Raw genomic sequence first — 15,462 nt, 5'->3', positions numbered from 1 at the left:
CGAGGAGGAATGCAGATACAACCCTGTAGATTATATAGTCCGCTCTCTCCCTCTGGACCCTTATCGCTCTCCATGGTTGCCAATCTCGGGTTCCTTCCCGCGAGACGTCATGACCGCTGATCTATCTCTATCCTCTCCGGCTTCCGACACGAACTGAGAGCTTTCAATCCTTTGCCTCAACCCCAGATTGCGCATGATCTGAATCCCTTGGCAACTCTTCCCCGCAACTTTAATCTCACAACCCACTCACTTCCCCGCTTTAGACGTTGAGCAGGAGTTGCGTTTGCAACATCTGGCTCGCCGAGTCGCCAGAGGGAACATCGGTTAGGGCTTCCAGGGTGGAGACCGCGGCATTTTACCCCGCGTCTGGGGCACTGCGCCACATAACCCTAATGCAGACACTTCCTTATCTGCTACGAATACTACCGTAGCTCTTCCAAACTACTAACTCTTTAGACTGGCTTCTAGCCCGATACCGGTTCAAATTAATTAGTCCGAAAGCGGAAATCAAAATGAGAGCACCCACACACGGCTCCAGTTGATCTATCTCTCACAGATGTTGTATATGGAAGAGAATGGAATCAGAAAGACGGGCAAGCCAGGCGTAATTCATTTGTTGAGCCTAATAAAGTTCTCAACAGCTCCGGTGGGATGACGAACCGCGATCATTTGGGGGAATGCTCTCTGGCATCATGGTCGAGATCTTTTCCACGAGGTGCCTCTCCAGGAGTTAGGAACCTCGTTATCCATCCGCGCCAGTACTATGTCTACATACGAAGACCAAGACAGTATGGTTCATACCGGAGAGTGTATTTGCAAAGGTGTAGGGTTCACCGTTAAAGGTCTCCCAGAGGATGTGTTCTGCTGCTATTGCCGTGACTGTGCGATTGGAGCCGGAGGACCCTGTCAAATAGTGAGTCAGCGATAGTTCTCCCTGATGTTGCGTTTCCGAGACTGACGGCTCTAGACCGCAAGCTATGCTTCGTCCAACGTTACCATTCGCGATCCGGACGCGCTCCTCACCTGCTACACGATCACAAACGGGACTATAAGTGGCCATGCGAAGGAAAAGCATTTCTGCAAGCGGTGTGGGTGCACAGTATTCACGATTCCTTTCAGCCTGGGACGCCAATACGTCGTTATAAGACCGGTGCTCATCGAAAACGGGTAAGCAGCGGTGACTTCATTGAGTTCAATACATTAGTGACATTCGCAAAGCCTCGAAATCTATCAACCCGGGCTGGAAGTTTTCGTAAAGCGACGTCCAAGCTACTTTGCAGGGTGCCAGTCAGCCCAGCAGTACGACATAATGCCGACAGAGACTGGGAGCTCGGATACAAAGGAATAAAGTATGGTGAATCTTTCTTTCTTTCTGTGACTACATAGCATGATACAAAGCTGATGTATTACAAGAGCGTAATCACGGGATCCACCCGCGGTTGAGAACGATTTAGTCTCAACGAAAGACGGATCCGAGTGCTATATCATATATCCAAAGCTCGAAAAATAGCATCCACCGGTACCATGTCGCGAGGCTCCTTACACATTTCTTTTTACATCCTCCACCTCTTCCGCCTCCGCGATAACCTTGTCTCCAGAAGGCATAGCCTCCCCACAATAGGGTACCTCGTTCCAGGTGTCACTAGTGCATGGAATGGGGAAAGCCTTTGCCAAGGCCCAGTATATCGCACCAGCCACCAAGAACCCTGACAGATAATTGATGTTGTAGATATATTCCGCCGCCACCGGTACTTTTGCGCCAACGGCGCCAGCAAACCCAACGATATTGATCAGGATGCCGCATATGTAAGCCGTATAGCCCCTCCAGGAGATACCACAGGTTCCATAGTAAGGGCCGTGCCTTTCGGCGCTATATAGCGCTTGGATGTCAAGGTAGCCTCGCCGGACCAGGTAGTAGTCGCTGACCATGACCCCGGCGATCGACGAGAGAAATACCGAATACGATGACAAGTAGACTGTGAATTTGTTAGAGGAAGCTACCAAATTCCACTATGAGGGTTGTTAGTGATGCTAGTGTAACATCCAGTATATATGGATCGAGAGAGACGGGAGGGAGGAGACTGACCGGGCACATAGCGAGACCAATAGCGGCACACACATAGGCCCCTCGGCGAATGGTGCAAAACCGAGGGAGTAAGGCCGAGAGGTTTGTTCCAGCCGATACAGAGTTGGCTGCAATGTTCGTTCCTAGTTGAGCCAACGCGAAGCCCGCGGCGATGACAAACACCCCGAACCGTTCTGCCGAACTGGCGTTCTCCAAGAACATCCCGAGCAGAGTGAGAGGATTCCAGACTGCTTGGCCAAAGATCACTGATGAGGATGAAGTGACCACGATCCCAATAAACGACGTCACGGCAAAGCCGACTGGGATCGTGATCAATTGTGGCCATACCGCATCCTTCGGCTGGCGTGCATATCGGCTAAAGTCAGGGTTATTGATAATCAAAGCGGCGAAATTGGCAATGCAGTTCATAATGCTCTTCACGAAAGCCCATGCCAACACGCTCCCTTGCGCAGTATTGGGCTGATGGATGATAGGGCCCATGCCATGAGCACGCACAATCGCCCACACGAAGAACGCGATCGCGCAGGCAGGTGAAAAGTAAGCTTTCACCGTAAAGAGGTGTCGGATCTTATAGATCGGAAACCAAAGGGCGGGCAGTGACCCCAGCCAGAACAGAAAGAAGCTGGTGAACTCCATGGTGGTGACGCCTGCACTGGCCGGGATGTGATTTGGGATGTTAACGTAGCTGGGCCAAATGGCCTGGATCATCAAAGTCACACATTGCCCTACACCAAAGTTCGTCATCATCGAGCAAAAGAAAAGAATCACATAACATACCTCCGAGATATGTCTGTTTTGCGGAAGTGGTTAGAGAAGAACTTTGGCGACCTGCAACCAAGCACATACCTGCACGCCATACCAAATGACCGCCATGGCCGCGCGATTTAGAATCGGCCAAAAGGAACCCCATATGCCAAAGGATGCTCGGTTGGCTACTGCGAATGGAATGTGGTAGATGGTTGCAATACGGCCCATGGCAATCACAAAGATACCCGATATTGTATAGCCGACCCAGACGCAGAGCCAGGCCTGCCACCAGGAGAGTCCATCCACAATCATGGACGAGGTGATCATCCACGTGTTCTAGTACAGTGAAGGATGACGCTTAGAAATAATGCGTGGGTCGCCTTGACTGGGTTGGCTATGAGATAGTAACATACAACATTCAACGAATCGGCAATCCAGAACGCTACGAAGTTCAGCCATCTCCATTGGCGACGCTCGGGTTCGACTGGAAGCGATCATCTTCATGTATCAGTGTCCAATTGACAGGATGTACGCGCTCTTCATGGGAGCATATATGAGAATGCATGGATTATGCTAACCTGGCCTTAGATCATCATTTGTTAACATCAACTCCGCCGTCGTGAGACCGGGCTCTGTCGGCACCTGTAGTACCTTGATGGATTTCTTTATCAGTGACATTGTCGTATGTTATAGAGCGACTCGAAGCCGTGAGGAGGGAGAAACAGAAATGTATACAGAGACCCAGTGGCACGAGATATAAGGGCTCCAGGAAATACGTGCCAACTTGTTAGTCAATTTCTACCCCGCATTATATGGAGACAAAGATCAGCATGAATGATTTTTGGTCTCCCCCGCAGGCGGCCGACACCGTAGTGGAAGCTAAATCAAAAGCTCCCAGAACCGAGGCTAGTAGAGTAAGTCAAGGACCATTCGAGCAAATCCTAGACCGCCATTGAGGGGGGAGAATATGAATCTTAGGAGATGGAGGTTGAATCTCTTCAGCCCCGGTGTTGATCGTCCTGGCCCACAATGGTTTCGATATCAAGTCATGGCGTGTATTCTGAGACGACTCAATCGTTGGCCATGTGTGAAGCCTCAAGGAGAGCCCCCCCAAACCTCCTCTCTCTTTTTTCCTCTCCTTATATCGATTTTACATATACGAATGTTTCTTGTTCCTCTCTTCCCAAATACTATTTTCCCCAGAAGATAGTAGTTATTTCCAGACAAAAGGGTGTCGAAGAATAATTCCTTGATCAATTCTATCTCTAGGAACTTATCTCAGTCACTATCTAACTAAGAAGTATATAGGGGCTCGGTCTCTTTAGGAACCTACTGTGGGTATATATCTCTAGATCTTGATATGAAATGACTATAATAGTATAATCTCCCTGCTGAATACTATTCTTAATTTGAAAAGTATGAGCGTTGTTTAACTTTATTCTTTCTTCAACAGTCGTCAAGCTATTCTACTGTTAGTTGAATGCTTTAATGCATATAAGGAACTAATTATTTATGATATCCTTATCTAATAAAATCAAGCCTGATGGCTGAACACCTTCCTAACTAGGAAGGTTCGCTGTGTATCCCTGGGTCACGGGTGGATCCTTACCCTATTCTTTCTGCCACCTCGAAACTATTGAAGCCATTTGTCAATCGATCGACGGATCACCCAGAAATTCTCAATGGTACGATTGTTATTTCGTCTTGTTTATTATTTTCCCGTTTCCCGCGCCCGCGACATCTGCTCACGCGTTGGCTTAAGTCCACGACTCTACCTCTTTCCACCAGATGAGAGCTGTTCCCTTCCAGCGCAAGACGGGAGAGATACTCCCATGGTATGTACACGTCGCGCCTAGCTGTCCAAGACGACAAGATTAACCCAACGCCCTTTAAGAATGTCCCTGGCTTCGCAAGCACCTGATCTTTATTCAGTGCAGGTTCCTCGCGGTCTATCCCGGTTTCACCAGCAGCATTCTGATCCCCGGAACCAATGCCGTAGCCCAGGAACTGGGGATCTCTTCTCAAACAGCGACATATCCCATCGCCGTCCACGCCCTCTTCCTCGGACTCGCTCCGTGTTTCTGGATCACCTGCATGAAGGCTATCCTGATTACAAGCACCTTGTTGTGTTTCGCTGCGCTGGGCGGAGGGTTCGCGAAGACCTAAGGGGTCTCATGACGGCCCGTGTGTTCCAGTCCCTCCGCATCCCCGCCGGGTTCGTCTTTCCCGGCGTGATTGTGGTGGATATTTTTTCGGAAGAATAACGTGGTCGCCAGAATGCGATCTGGGCACAAATGGTGCCGATCGGCGTTCTGATAGGCGGGCCTGTGGTGTGCTATGCTGGCTGGCGATGGGCCTTGTGGCTCACAACGATCATGAATGCTGTACAGTCGATCGCTTTCATCTTAACGTGTCCCGAGACCTCACACCAACACCGCAGATCCGGAAATGCTAGGCTTCGCATACAACACGTCCTAGAACCATTTCTGATTCTTCAAGTGCCCCATATCGTCTTCGTGGCAATCGCGTATGGCGTCACCTTTGCGATTGTTTCGGTGGGATTGGCAACGATTGTGCCAATTGCCCTGGAAAACAGATATGAATCTGGCGCGGTCAGGGTCTCTGTTTCTTGGGTTCATTGGTTGGAGCCCTTATCGGCGAACAGCTCGCTGGCCCAGGGAGTGACTAGATCATGAAGGGCGAGCGGAGCAGTGCTGCTGCTGCTGGAGATGTCGGTGGAACTGCGCAACGCTTGAAAAAAAAAAAAAAAAAAAAAAAAAAACTTTGACTGATTGTTGGCCTTCCAGGATTTCTGATCGCCGTCTCAGGCATTTCGATCCTCGGTCTGACCTTACAATACCGTACCTATTAGATGTGGCCCTGCATAGGCTTCACAGTGGCAACTCTGGCCTTCGATTGGTGATCACTCCCTCGAAAACGTATTGCGTCAAGAAGAAACCTAAGGCTGCCAGCAATGGTTGGAAGCATAAATAGAGCGGAGACCACCGTACGACTATTTCTCGGGAGGTAGTTATCGATAATTGCCCCCAGCACGATCCAGATCACCACGATGACACCCTGCGGTATACCGAGTAGGGCCGTGTGGAAGGTACCGAATCCGAGGCCTTCGATCACCAAGGTCAAGGGGTTGGAAATTCCGCCATTGGGAATATTGCCGACAACTCCAAGCAGGAAGAACAGCCATGTCTTATAGTCGAGGTACGCTTCCTTGATTTGATCCCATTTGATTTTTCACTGCTCCACACCGGTTTGGTTGCGCCGCACGCGAACAATAATCATCAGTCTCTCCTCACAAGTAAAGCCCCAGAAAGTGGTGGGAGAATTGGGAAGCACCAGCGCTAGCAGAAGGTCCCAGGACGAGCAGGCCGCGCCCACAATGAGGAATATATAACGCCAGGATTCTAAAGCGCCCTTAATGTTACCAGTCCCATAGCCTACGGATCATGTCTATTGAAAAACTGACCATGAGCTCACATAAGGAGAGTAGAAGATAAAGCCTACCAATAAGCCCACCACCAGTCACACCGATGCCATTCCAGAGGTAGTATGCTGCAATGCGTGACAATTGTTCCTCGTGAGTAGTCAGTCGAGATGAGCAGCATGAACGCTGGATCTTCAAAGGCTTCAAATGTACCAGACAGTACTCGAAGCGCGGAGAGAGGCGAAGTTCTTCGATACGGCCTGGCACATAAGGAGCGCCCCCAACATGAAGATGTTAAAGCAGAGATACCAGGCTGGTGGAAGTTTCTGCATTATCAGATTCAATAGAATAGCCCATGCTAGCCACCCAAAATAGAAAATGCTCGATAGCCACGAATGCTCTTGCTAGTCGAGATGCAGAGACTCTTTGATCCCAAAGATCGCTGCGTAAGAAAGTGTCGTCTTATCGACATACTTCATATTGATAATCTATGATCAGTGGGCCATCCAAAAGAGAAAGCAAAACATAGGGAGATAAGAGAGAGTGTGTGAGTGAGTGAGTGAGTGAGAGAGGGAGGGAAGGAAAGGCCCTTGTGGCCATACGTAGAAGAAATAGCAGATTCCGAGAAGAGGGGGAATCCGCATATACAATTTACGTATCAACTGCTGCCGGGTCAATGGCCGCATCAACTGAGTACCTTTGAATTCCATTTGATTGATTGCCGCGGCCGTCAACGATTTGGGGTCGCTGTGTGTTGAATGAACATGTCACAGATCCTCAATACGCACCACGTCTAGCACCTCATCCTGCTTGGGATCCATGCAGTGAAAGTATATCGTTCGGGTAGACCTCGAGTAAGTGAACAACTAAGCATCGAAAGGGAGAGATAGAATCCACTGAGAGCTATAAGAGACATGCACCATTAATATACCCACTATGCAACTAGCTCACTAAATCAGACGACTAGCTCCGGTAGCAAATGATAAGTGGATAAATTGTACCCAAACTTGCTCTAGCAAATAGGCTTCTTGGCAATTGACCGGTTAGATTAAGAATATGCGGGGAGAAAACGACGATCCCATCCGGAACCCGATTAGGCAATTCATTTTGTTTTTTCTTTGCTTCCAACACATTTGCTTCCCCGACCCGGGCTGGCTTACTCCATATCGTGCATACTATTCTGCGAGTACGTCCCTTTCGTGTTCCATTCTCTGATGCTGGTAGAAGTCATGGATGGATCAGAGCTCGCAACCATGTCATTATACCGACGATATTTATAGCTCCTCCCACAACAGTAGTACTTGATGTTCGAAGTATCTCTCACTTCCACTACTATTGAGTATATATACTTAATAAGTCTGGTCTTTTAGACTTGAGTCTAGTATTAACAGTAGTCTTGTACTGACTGTATTCCTGATCTAATAATAGCCTAGTATCGACAGCAGTCCTACACCGACAGCGGTCCAATAGTGACTCCCGTCCTACCGCGACTGTAACCTATTGGTGACGGAAGTTAAAGGACAATTTCAGGTTAGTAAACCGTCTAGTGTGGTCCACTAACTGGTCTCAGACTTGACAACGAAGCCCCGGGCGTAACAGTCTGCTGACCTAAGAGACAGCTAGTGTGGCTTTGGGGTTCAACCCTACATCATCAACGAAGATGTTGACGACTTGCCCTTCTAGAAAGAGCAGAGGATCCGAGGTCCTAGTATACACACAAAATATGATTGTATCTGGTTTCCAAGTCTTATTACTCAATGCAGACACAATTATGGAGACGGGAGTTGGAGTCTGTCTCCCTCGTGCGGGTATTTATGATCATTGGCGACCTCTTCCGTCTGATTCCCCATTGAAATGTGGCTGCTATTGGTGCTGATATGTTTAATGGGATATTAATTTCGTGATATATACTACTTTCGATTAATTGACTCATGGGCATTCAGACATTATCGAAGGTCCAACGAAAGCTTCTCAGTGAAAGGCTCAATGGAAGTTGATCAGAGGAGACCTCGTAGTGGATTATATGACGTACAGAAAGTAAAGACAGGTGGTGACGGGGGCCTCGAGTTGTCATCGGGCTACATCTGCTTCGCGTTTAGCCCCGACATGGTGGCTAGCCAACAATCCCATCACAACACCAGCATGTCGCTTAGCGCGCTCGACCAATCGGGTCATCTTGATGAGATGGGAGTGCCCCCGATGCAGTCGACGGCGAGACAGCAGCCTGCGAAGGATGCTGCAAAGGTTCCACGGATGCTTCCGCCATTTCAAGATCCTCAGCACTACGTGCGGTGGTAGATCCCTGCCGTGAGTCCGGCGCCACACTCTGCGATGGACTCGGGGTCAGTAGGCGGGGTCCAGGATTCTTTCCCGGCTGCTTGCTTGTCTTCACGCGTGCTGGCGCCGGGCCCAGCATTGGTGGGTATTTGAATCGAAATCCCCACACGAAGAACAGGCGCAGCTTTGTCCAGAACCCCATGGCATCCCATCGCTTCTTCAGAATCTCCGCGTCAGCCTGGGAGCGGGCGCGATAGCCCTTGCGGAAGAAACAAAGAAGGAGAAGGCTAATTGGGATAACGGTGAGAGACCAGCAGACGGGCAGACCACGCCGAGTTTGCCAGCCAGTCATCAAGCGGCGGAACCGAACGAAGGCCTCGATAAATCCGAGGATCAGAAAGAGGCCGATCCAGCCTAGAGTGAGAATGAGGGTGAGGGCCAACGGAGAGATACCCATATAGTAGTCATCAAGGAACCAGTTGTAGTCGTCGCCGTAACCGTAGTAGTAACCGCCGGTATAGCGGGAGCTGTCTGTACTTGTGTAATAGCACTGTGCACCTGTGTACAGGGAGGTGGGCCGGTTGTAGTAACTGAGTGATTCGAGAGTGCTACTGGGGACCTGAGTTGGATCGACATAGACCACGTCATAGGTGTAAGTGGTCGGCTGGAACGGCACGCTGGAGTCGACCGAAACTGAGGTTTCCATGCTGGTCTGAGGCAGTAAATCCTGCACCACAACGGGCGGAGACACTGGAACGGCAGTGGTCTGTGTCCATTGTGTTGCGCAGCCTGTCGGGGCTGAGTAGGTCAGATATACCTTAAAGATGGTGTAGTGCTGATCATCACTGTAGTAGTAGGGATAATCGTAGTCATCGACGGGTTTCCCTACGCCAGTGGGATACAGCTTTTGGATGACGGTAGCATCTCCTGCATAGTATCCGGTGCCGATGGAGGTGATGGTCGATACGGCTTCGGGGAGGGAAGTGGCCGTCGGAGAAACTTCCTGAATCGTCGTTATGACCTTGGTAGTGTAGTAGTGGGATTCAGTGACGATAGCCTGTTCGTAGTAATCCGTGACGACCCACGGGACTGCAAGAGCGAGTGAACACAGGTGGGCAAGAATGACAGACAAAAACAACGTAAAGGAATGTGAGGGCGCCATCCTGGATGGCCGCCTGCAATGGTTGCGCAAAAGTCCCCTCCCCTTTTCTGGGACACAGTCGTAGTGGCACCCATGGTTTTAATACTACTGCTGGAAGAATCAGTGGCCAAAGGCAACGAGAGCCTCATGACCTCGCCAAGCGATGTTAAGATTGCTTCATGTAACATAGTAGCATCGCATGGTGGTGAAAGCCTGTCGGAGGCTCGCAGGCTGATGATGATTGGCAGGGTTTCAATCCAGACAGGGTCTAGCAGTTCATGAAGCTTTAGCTCGTGCGCTATCAAAGACTTCTTTTGCTGTATTAGGGCTAGACTTGGCCTGTGCTGGACATGGGCATGGACGAACTACTCTGGAGTCGGCTAGTGGCTCTGCTTTTTTGGGACCTCATTTCTCCTATCTCACCATTCGAGTCCGTGCAACACGCAGCAGCAAATGGTACGAGCCTAGGTAGTGGTTCGAGGCCAGTATGGCCAGTCGGACCAACTTTTAGTGTGGCTTCGCTTCAGGGATTTTTTGGCCATGCTAGGGAGAAAATAGACTAGAATGCTGAACAGCCTTTGGAGTCCCAGTTTTTCAATGGTTGTTTGACATGTTTGCATCACGCTTAGTCCTCCTGGATTGGGTTTAGGCTCGCATTGCTCCGAGAAAAGAACTGGAAATCAACCCCAACCAAGTGGAATTTGCTTGATACTAAGTCCACTAGTCCATACAGGGGTATAATTGATCTAACTGTGAAGATACTAGTGTGCTTTGACATCAGTTAGCCATATCCCCGAGAGTTCTGCCATCGCGGACAATGTCCGGAATTTTAGATTCGAGAGAATGTTGGCCACCTGGAAGTTCTTCACCCAGCATACATTAGTAGCCAACAATACCACCTCTTGATTTAGCATTCATAGTAGGGTTTCCAGGTTGGTTATTTCCATGCAGTTAGATTTATGTTGGGTGTGTATTGTATCAATGTCAATTATGTGAATGAAGAAAAGTGGTAGGAAGTACTCGTTTCGAAGCAAAGAAATATATAGCCGTCTCTTAGGTCAGCAGACCCACCCGCCATTCGGCGTGTTGGTCTGCCTCACCTCAACGCAAATTCCCACTTCAACGCAAAATTTGAAGCTATTCAAGCTCCTATACAACATCACCTCGAGTATCTATCCAATAAGGTAGTTTGGGATCTTCCTTATCCACCTGGCTAGCCCCCGTACTAGGCAGATTCCCTATATTTCTCTATTATAGTGATTTATTATGTTCTAAAGTTCCCGTTTTCCTAATCTGTCTGAGACCCTGTAGTCTTTCTTCCTCTGTATGATCAGCAATATAACGTTTTATATTATATACAGTCAGTGGTCCATTATACCGGACTCTTCTCTGTGATTTCTGTCTATTTTAAGACTTCTGATATTGGTAGTATTATTGTAAATTATCTTTCAGCTGAGCAACTAGTTCAGTAACTTCTAGTAAGCTCTGAAATACTCGGTTCAGATATTGGACAAAACTCTGATTAAGCTCTGGGCTATTATTAATAAAGCTCTATACTTTATTAATACTTTAATATAGACTCTATATTGTAGATAGCAGTAATAAGCTTGATAGTAGTAATAATAGTATTATAATTATCTCAAGTTCTGAAGTAACTTCTAAAACTTTATATAGAGACTTTATTATCGGCTCTAAATTTAAGAGATATATATCTTATTTCTTAAAGATATCCCGGATTATATATTATTTAAAAATCTTTATATAAATAGAATAAATCTGTTTTAAGAAATTACTTTTATTATCTATTTTAATATTTTTCTGAGTAAGCTTATTGTTTTGCTTATAATAGAAATATTTATAGACTTGAAAAGACTATCTATCAAGAGACTATACAAGATATATTATATAAAAAGGGAAATAATAAGATATAATATAGTATTGTTTACAGAACTGAAGAAATTTATAGATAAGATAGAATTTATAGCTATTAAAAAGTAATAATTGAACCTTATTTTTAGAGATACAGTACTTTGTATAACAATAGAAGTATTGAATCCAGTTAAGACTAATCTTATCTGAAGTATAGCTTTTAGAAGATAGAGTTATTTAATACTTACTGGGAATATCTGTATTGTACTATCTCTCTAGATAATATATATCTTTGAATATAAAATATAGAGAAAGAACAAAACTATCTACTATAATATACTCTATTGTAGAGACCAGTTTCCCTATTTCTTTAGATAGATTTCTCCTTGTAGCTTGTAAAGGTATAGTAGTTATAATTTTTTGAGACTTTCTCTGCTCTAGTTAAAAGCCGGTTTTATTAAAATTATATATATTTTTGGAAGAAATCTACTTGATAAAGAGCTCTAAGCAGTTGAATCAGTATTAAAGAATATCTATATTCTCTATATCAAGACAATTTCTATTTTTAGACTTCTGTTAAATAAGCTTAAACTTACTTGGGAGATATTTAATAAAGTAATAGACCCAGTTTTTATTAACTATATAAGATAACCTGTGAATTATATTTTGCTGCAGTATTTGATTAGTACTCTGCTTAATTATTCCGGCTGTAGGAGGATAATATAGATTATCAAGCTGATAAATCTAATAGATCAGTATCTTTTTCTGTGAGTTATCAAGGGTTTTAATTAAGATAGAATATATATTTCGAGTAACTCGGCTATAAATATATATCCTGAGTCGATAATAAGAAATATCAAACTGATATGCTAACGCAGAGATATTTAGTTTTTTTTGGTCTTGAGCAGCTGTATAGACCTCTAAGATTTGTTCCTCGATATCAGAATAAGAATCAGGTATGGTAGTGGTAGGTAAAATCTCTGAATAGCTTCAAATTTTGCGTTGAAGTGGGAATTTGTATTGAGGTGAGGCAGACCAACACGCCGAATGGCGGGTGGGTCTGCTGACCTAAGAGACGGCTATAATCCGTGGCGCATGGAGAGGATATGTAGGTACTTGTTAACGCATCAGTCGTTCGTACGATTCATTGGGAGTTGTACCTTCCCGCATAGCAGCTCTTTTTGAGTATGATAAGCCAATATGCCAGTATATTACTGGGCGAGTCAGTATGTTTATAGGAGGGACTGATATCATTCGTGATACTTCGTGATTCATGAAATTCCTTGATGTGGGCGGGAACCAAACAGTGCAAACAGCCTCCGGAGATCCGATGGAATTGCCATTTTCGGTAATCGTCGGGGAACCATCTCATTCGCCAAAAGTGGAAATCGGGAGATAGAAAGATTCAAATCTGTTGCCCATTACGACAAACCAGGATGTCCTGGGAAAGTACTAAAAACGATTAAGGTTGGAAGCGAATCGTCTCCCTATTTTAATGTAAAAACACCACTACACGGGCTTTGACAGCAGATATGCCATCCACATTAGTTCATTCCGTCCAACAAAAGTTGAATCTCCGGGCGTATGAGGGTACTATTGAGAATTTGAAGAGCTTGAAGCCTTTCACACCGGACACCCCGCTCGCGGTGCCGAAATGACATTTCTATGGAGATGGAGTACTTTAGGTGAGTCTGTCAAATAGACAGTTATCCAGAATCCATCGTCCTAATATCACATAGGTGAAAAGCCTCATTGGCCGGAACTTGGTCAACAAGTGCCGTCGGGACTACCTGGGGTTTGTTCACCAGGGATCTGGCGTGTTGAAGCCCGGCACTATTCCCCAAGACAGTATATTCCCCGGAAACAATTAGAGAAATTTCATTCTTCCTGGCGGTACCCATCTCGCCTTAGGTCTCAAAGATGAAGGACCTTTCGTCGAGAACACGGTGGAAAGCCATGTCGCACCGTTTTGTCTGAATTTCAAGGACGAAATTGCCAAGCAAATGGAAGCTTTTGTGGGGGAACTCTTCGGTTTTGAGATCATTAGTACTTACCTCGCTCACTGTTGCAGTGCACAGTTCCTGGCGCAGAATCAACACCGGTCCACTATACCCAGATCTTCCTCAGGTCCGGCCCCCCAACCAGTGTCACCGCTTGGGTGCCTATCGGTGATATCGAGAAGGACGGTGGCGGGTTGATATATCTCGATCATCACATGACATTGGGAAGAAATACGAAGGAGAGTTTACGTGCCTCAGCATAGACTTGAGTGAAGAGAAAAAGGTATCTCATGTTAATCGAAACATGAATGCGGGAGGCTGGTTAGACAGGAATTCGTCGCAGTTCGGGAAAAACTGGGGCCGGAACTGGCTCGTGGTAAGTTATTACTCCAAGAATGATAAGAACCGATATGAACATTGCTTCTGATTTCATATTCAAACTTACAGGGTGAATATGGAGCTGGAGATGTTGTTTTCCACAACCCACACATGATCCATGCTGGGCCCATCAACGAGTTGCCCAAGGGTCGGATTCGAGTATCAACTGATCTACGGTGTGTCGACACATCGAAGCCCTTTGAGGAACGATGGACTTTTCCTGCCTTCAGTGAAAGCGATCCTAACCTGGCGCACAAACTGAAGCTGTCCGCCTAAAGGGTGCACTTGTGGCTCTCTGACGCTTATATATATCGATAGAGCTCGCTGAATGCAAGGATGATAGGCCATCATAGCCTTTTGTGCGATTGACCAGACAGTGCTAGTTATCTTATATTCCGGCTCACAGATACACGTTAGGATTGCCAGTCACTCCCGCTATATTTTATTCTACTATGTTAATCATGGGCTATGGTCTCCTATGTGGTTCCTAGCTTATATGTTTTGCTTACAGTGCGGATATCTTGATGATGACCAGGTATAGTTGTTAGTAAATCGTATCTTGTAGGGGACTGTAGACCCGGCAGACCAGTAGTGCGATGGCACCCTCTTCCGCCCAGTTATCCTTTGAAGCCTATCCTTGGGGTCTTTGATACTTTATATTGTCCACCTGTCTTCTAAATGAGGCTGCTTTTCGAGACTGATGTTGATAACGGGTCAGTAAAACAGTGTAATAGTTAATAAGTATAAATAAGTTGAGACGGGTCTTTACTACTTAACGTATAGATACTAAGTAACTGAGTAGAGTAATTATAAAGAATTAGACTAAGTATATAAATAAATATCTTTATATATCTTATAGTTGACTACTCCTATTGTAACTTTTCTGGGGATAGATAATAGAGTATATCTAATTGTAGTATATAGTACTGTATACTCCTGGTATACTTCTCCTGGGATAGAATCGATAGATTACAGAGTAGATATTATATAACTGAGTTAGTATTAGCTATTTTATTAGTTATTTACTATAATTATTCTTTGGTAATCCTGTAGTTATTTCAGTTCTTGTTATCCTATAATATTCTGCCTTGTGTTTCCACCCTCGATAAGGTACACTAGACAAGGGTCTGTAACAGTGTGTTGGCCACGGATTCCTGTTTGGGCCTAGTGCCCACGCGCGCCTTTGTCTGTAATCGTGTAGCTAGAACCAGAATAGTAGAAACGATTTCTAGACTCATGAGATTTCATCATGATGCAATGATTCTGGACCTTGGGGATCTTGTAATATATTGAACGTCTCATGTGAACCTGTGCCTGTCGCGCGTGCACCAGTATATTGAGGGATCTTAATATCACAAGACCAGAAGCCTTCAGTGTTCGAAGGGCAACGCCGATAATCATAATCGGAATAACACAGACAGTATCTACTATCTATACTCAATAGATCTGGTCTTTCTCCCTTCGGCTGTTGTTGCGTGGAATATACTTGCATTGTGTTGGACCCCCACGGTTGTACCAGTAG

At 46.0% G+C, this 15,462-nt stretch overlaps 6 protein-coding genes across 6 annotated transcripts; 3 read left to right on the top strand and 3 right to left on the bottom strand.

The window, feature by feature from the left end:
* Nucleotides 1-763: 763 nt before the first annotated feature.
* On the top strand, nucleotides 764-1,348 carry BDV38DRAFT_286653 (GFA family protein; the record flags this gene model as incomplete). Its single annotated transcript, XM_032060719.1, has 3 exons — nucleotides 764-913; nucleotides 968-1,167; nucleotides 1,219-1,348. 3 exons carry the CDS (start codon nucleotides 764-766, stop codon nucleotides 1,346-1,348), a joined length of 480 nt encoding a protein of 159 aa, XP_031909675.1.
* Nucleotides 1,349-1,458: 110 nt separating this feature from the next.
* BDV38DRAFT_296003 (nucleobase cation symporter-1 family protein) lies at nucleotides 1,459-3,610 on the bottom strand. The gene is made up of 5 exons (XM_032062832.1): nucleotides 3,412-3,610; nucleotides 3,247-3,317; nucleotides 2,933-3,169; nucleotides 2,087-2,863; nucleotides 1,459-2,010 (listed from the first exon to the last, which is right to left on the bottom strand). Exons 1-5 carry the CDS (start codon nucleotides 3,509-3,511, stop codon nucleotides 1,540-1,542), a joined length of 1,656 nt encoding a protein of 551 aa, XP_031909674.1. The 5' UTR covers nucleotides 3,512-3,610; the 3' UTR covers nucleotides 1,459-1,539.
* A 1,118-nt stretch (nucleotides 3,611-4,728) lies between these two features.
* BDV38DRAFT_286651 (uncharacterized protein) lies at nucleotides 4,729-5,097 on the top strand (the record flags this gene model as incomplete). The annotated part of the gene is made up of 1 exon (XM_032060718.1): nucleotides 4,729-5,097. The coding sequence occupies one exon, from the start codon at nucleotides 4,729-4,731 to the stop codon at nucleotides 5,095-5,097; it is 369 nt and encodes a 122-aa protein (XP_031909673.1).
* A 604-nt stretch (nucleotides 5,098-5,701) lies between these two features.
* BDV38DRAFT_286650 (uncharacterized protein) lies at nucleotides 5,702-6,607 on the bottom strand (the record flags this gene model as incomplete). Its single annotated transcript, XM_032060717.1, has 4 exons — nucleotides 5,702-6,061; nucleotides 6,125-6,288; nucleotides 6,356-6,425; nucleotides 6,494-6,607. The coding sequence occupies 4 exons, from the start codon at nucleotides 6,605-6,607 to the stop codon at nucleotides 5,702-5,704; spliced, it is 708 nt and encodes a 235-aa protein (XP_031909672.1).
* A 1,680-nt stretch (nucleotides 6,608-8,287) lies between these two features.
* Nucleotides 8,288-9,982, bottom strand: BDV38DRAFT_182860 (uncharacterized protein). The gene has a single exon (XM_032052109.1). The coding sequence runs from the start codon at nucleotides 9,712-9,714 to the stop codon at nucleotides 8,425-8,427; it is 1,290 nt and encodes a 429-aa protein (XP_031909671.1). The 5' UTR covers nucleotides 9,715-9,982; the 3' UTR covers nucleotides 8,288-8,424.
* A 3,112-nt stretch (nucleotides 9,983-13,094) lies between these two features.
* On the top strand, nucleotides 13,095-14,216 carry BDV38DRAFT_296000 (uncharacterized protein; the record flags this gene model as incomplete). Its single annotated transcript, XM_032062831.1, has 6 exons — nucleotides 13,095-13,208; nucleotides 13,302-13,410; nucleotides 13,474-13,577; nucleotides 13,610-13,748; nucleotides 13,802-13,938; nucleotides 14,010-14,216. 6 exons carry the CDS (start codon nucleotides 13,095-13,097, stop codon nucleotides 14,214-14,216), a joined length of 810 nt encoding a protein of 269 aa, XP_031909670.1.
* Between the last annotated feature and the right edge of the window lie 1,246 nt (nucleotides 14,217-15,462).

This window comes from Aspergillus pseudotamarii (assembly GCF_009193445.1).
Source record: "Aspergillus pseudotamarii strain CBS 117625 unplaced genomic scaffold BDV38scaffold_64, whole genome shotgun sequence".
Lineage (NCBI taxonomy): Eukaryota > Fungi > Ascomycota > Eurotiomycetes > Eurotiales > Aspergillaceae > Aspergillus > Aspergillus pseudotamarii.
Note: the sequence above shows the minus strand (reverse complement) of the source record. Positions and strands in the feature narration are given on the sequence as shown.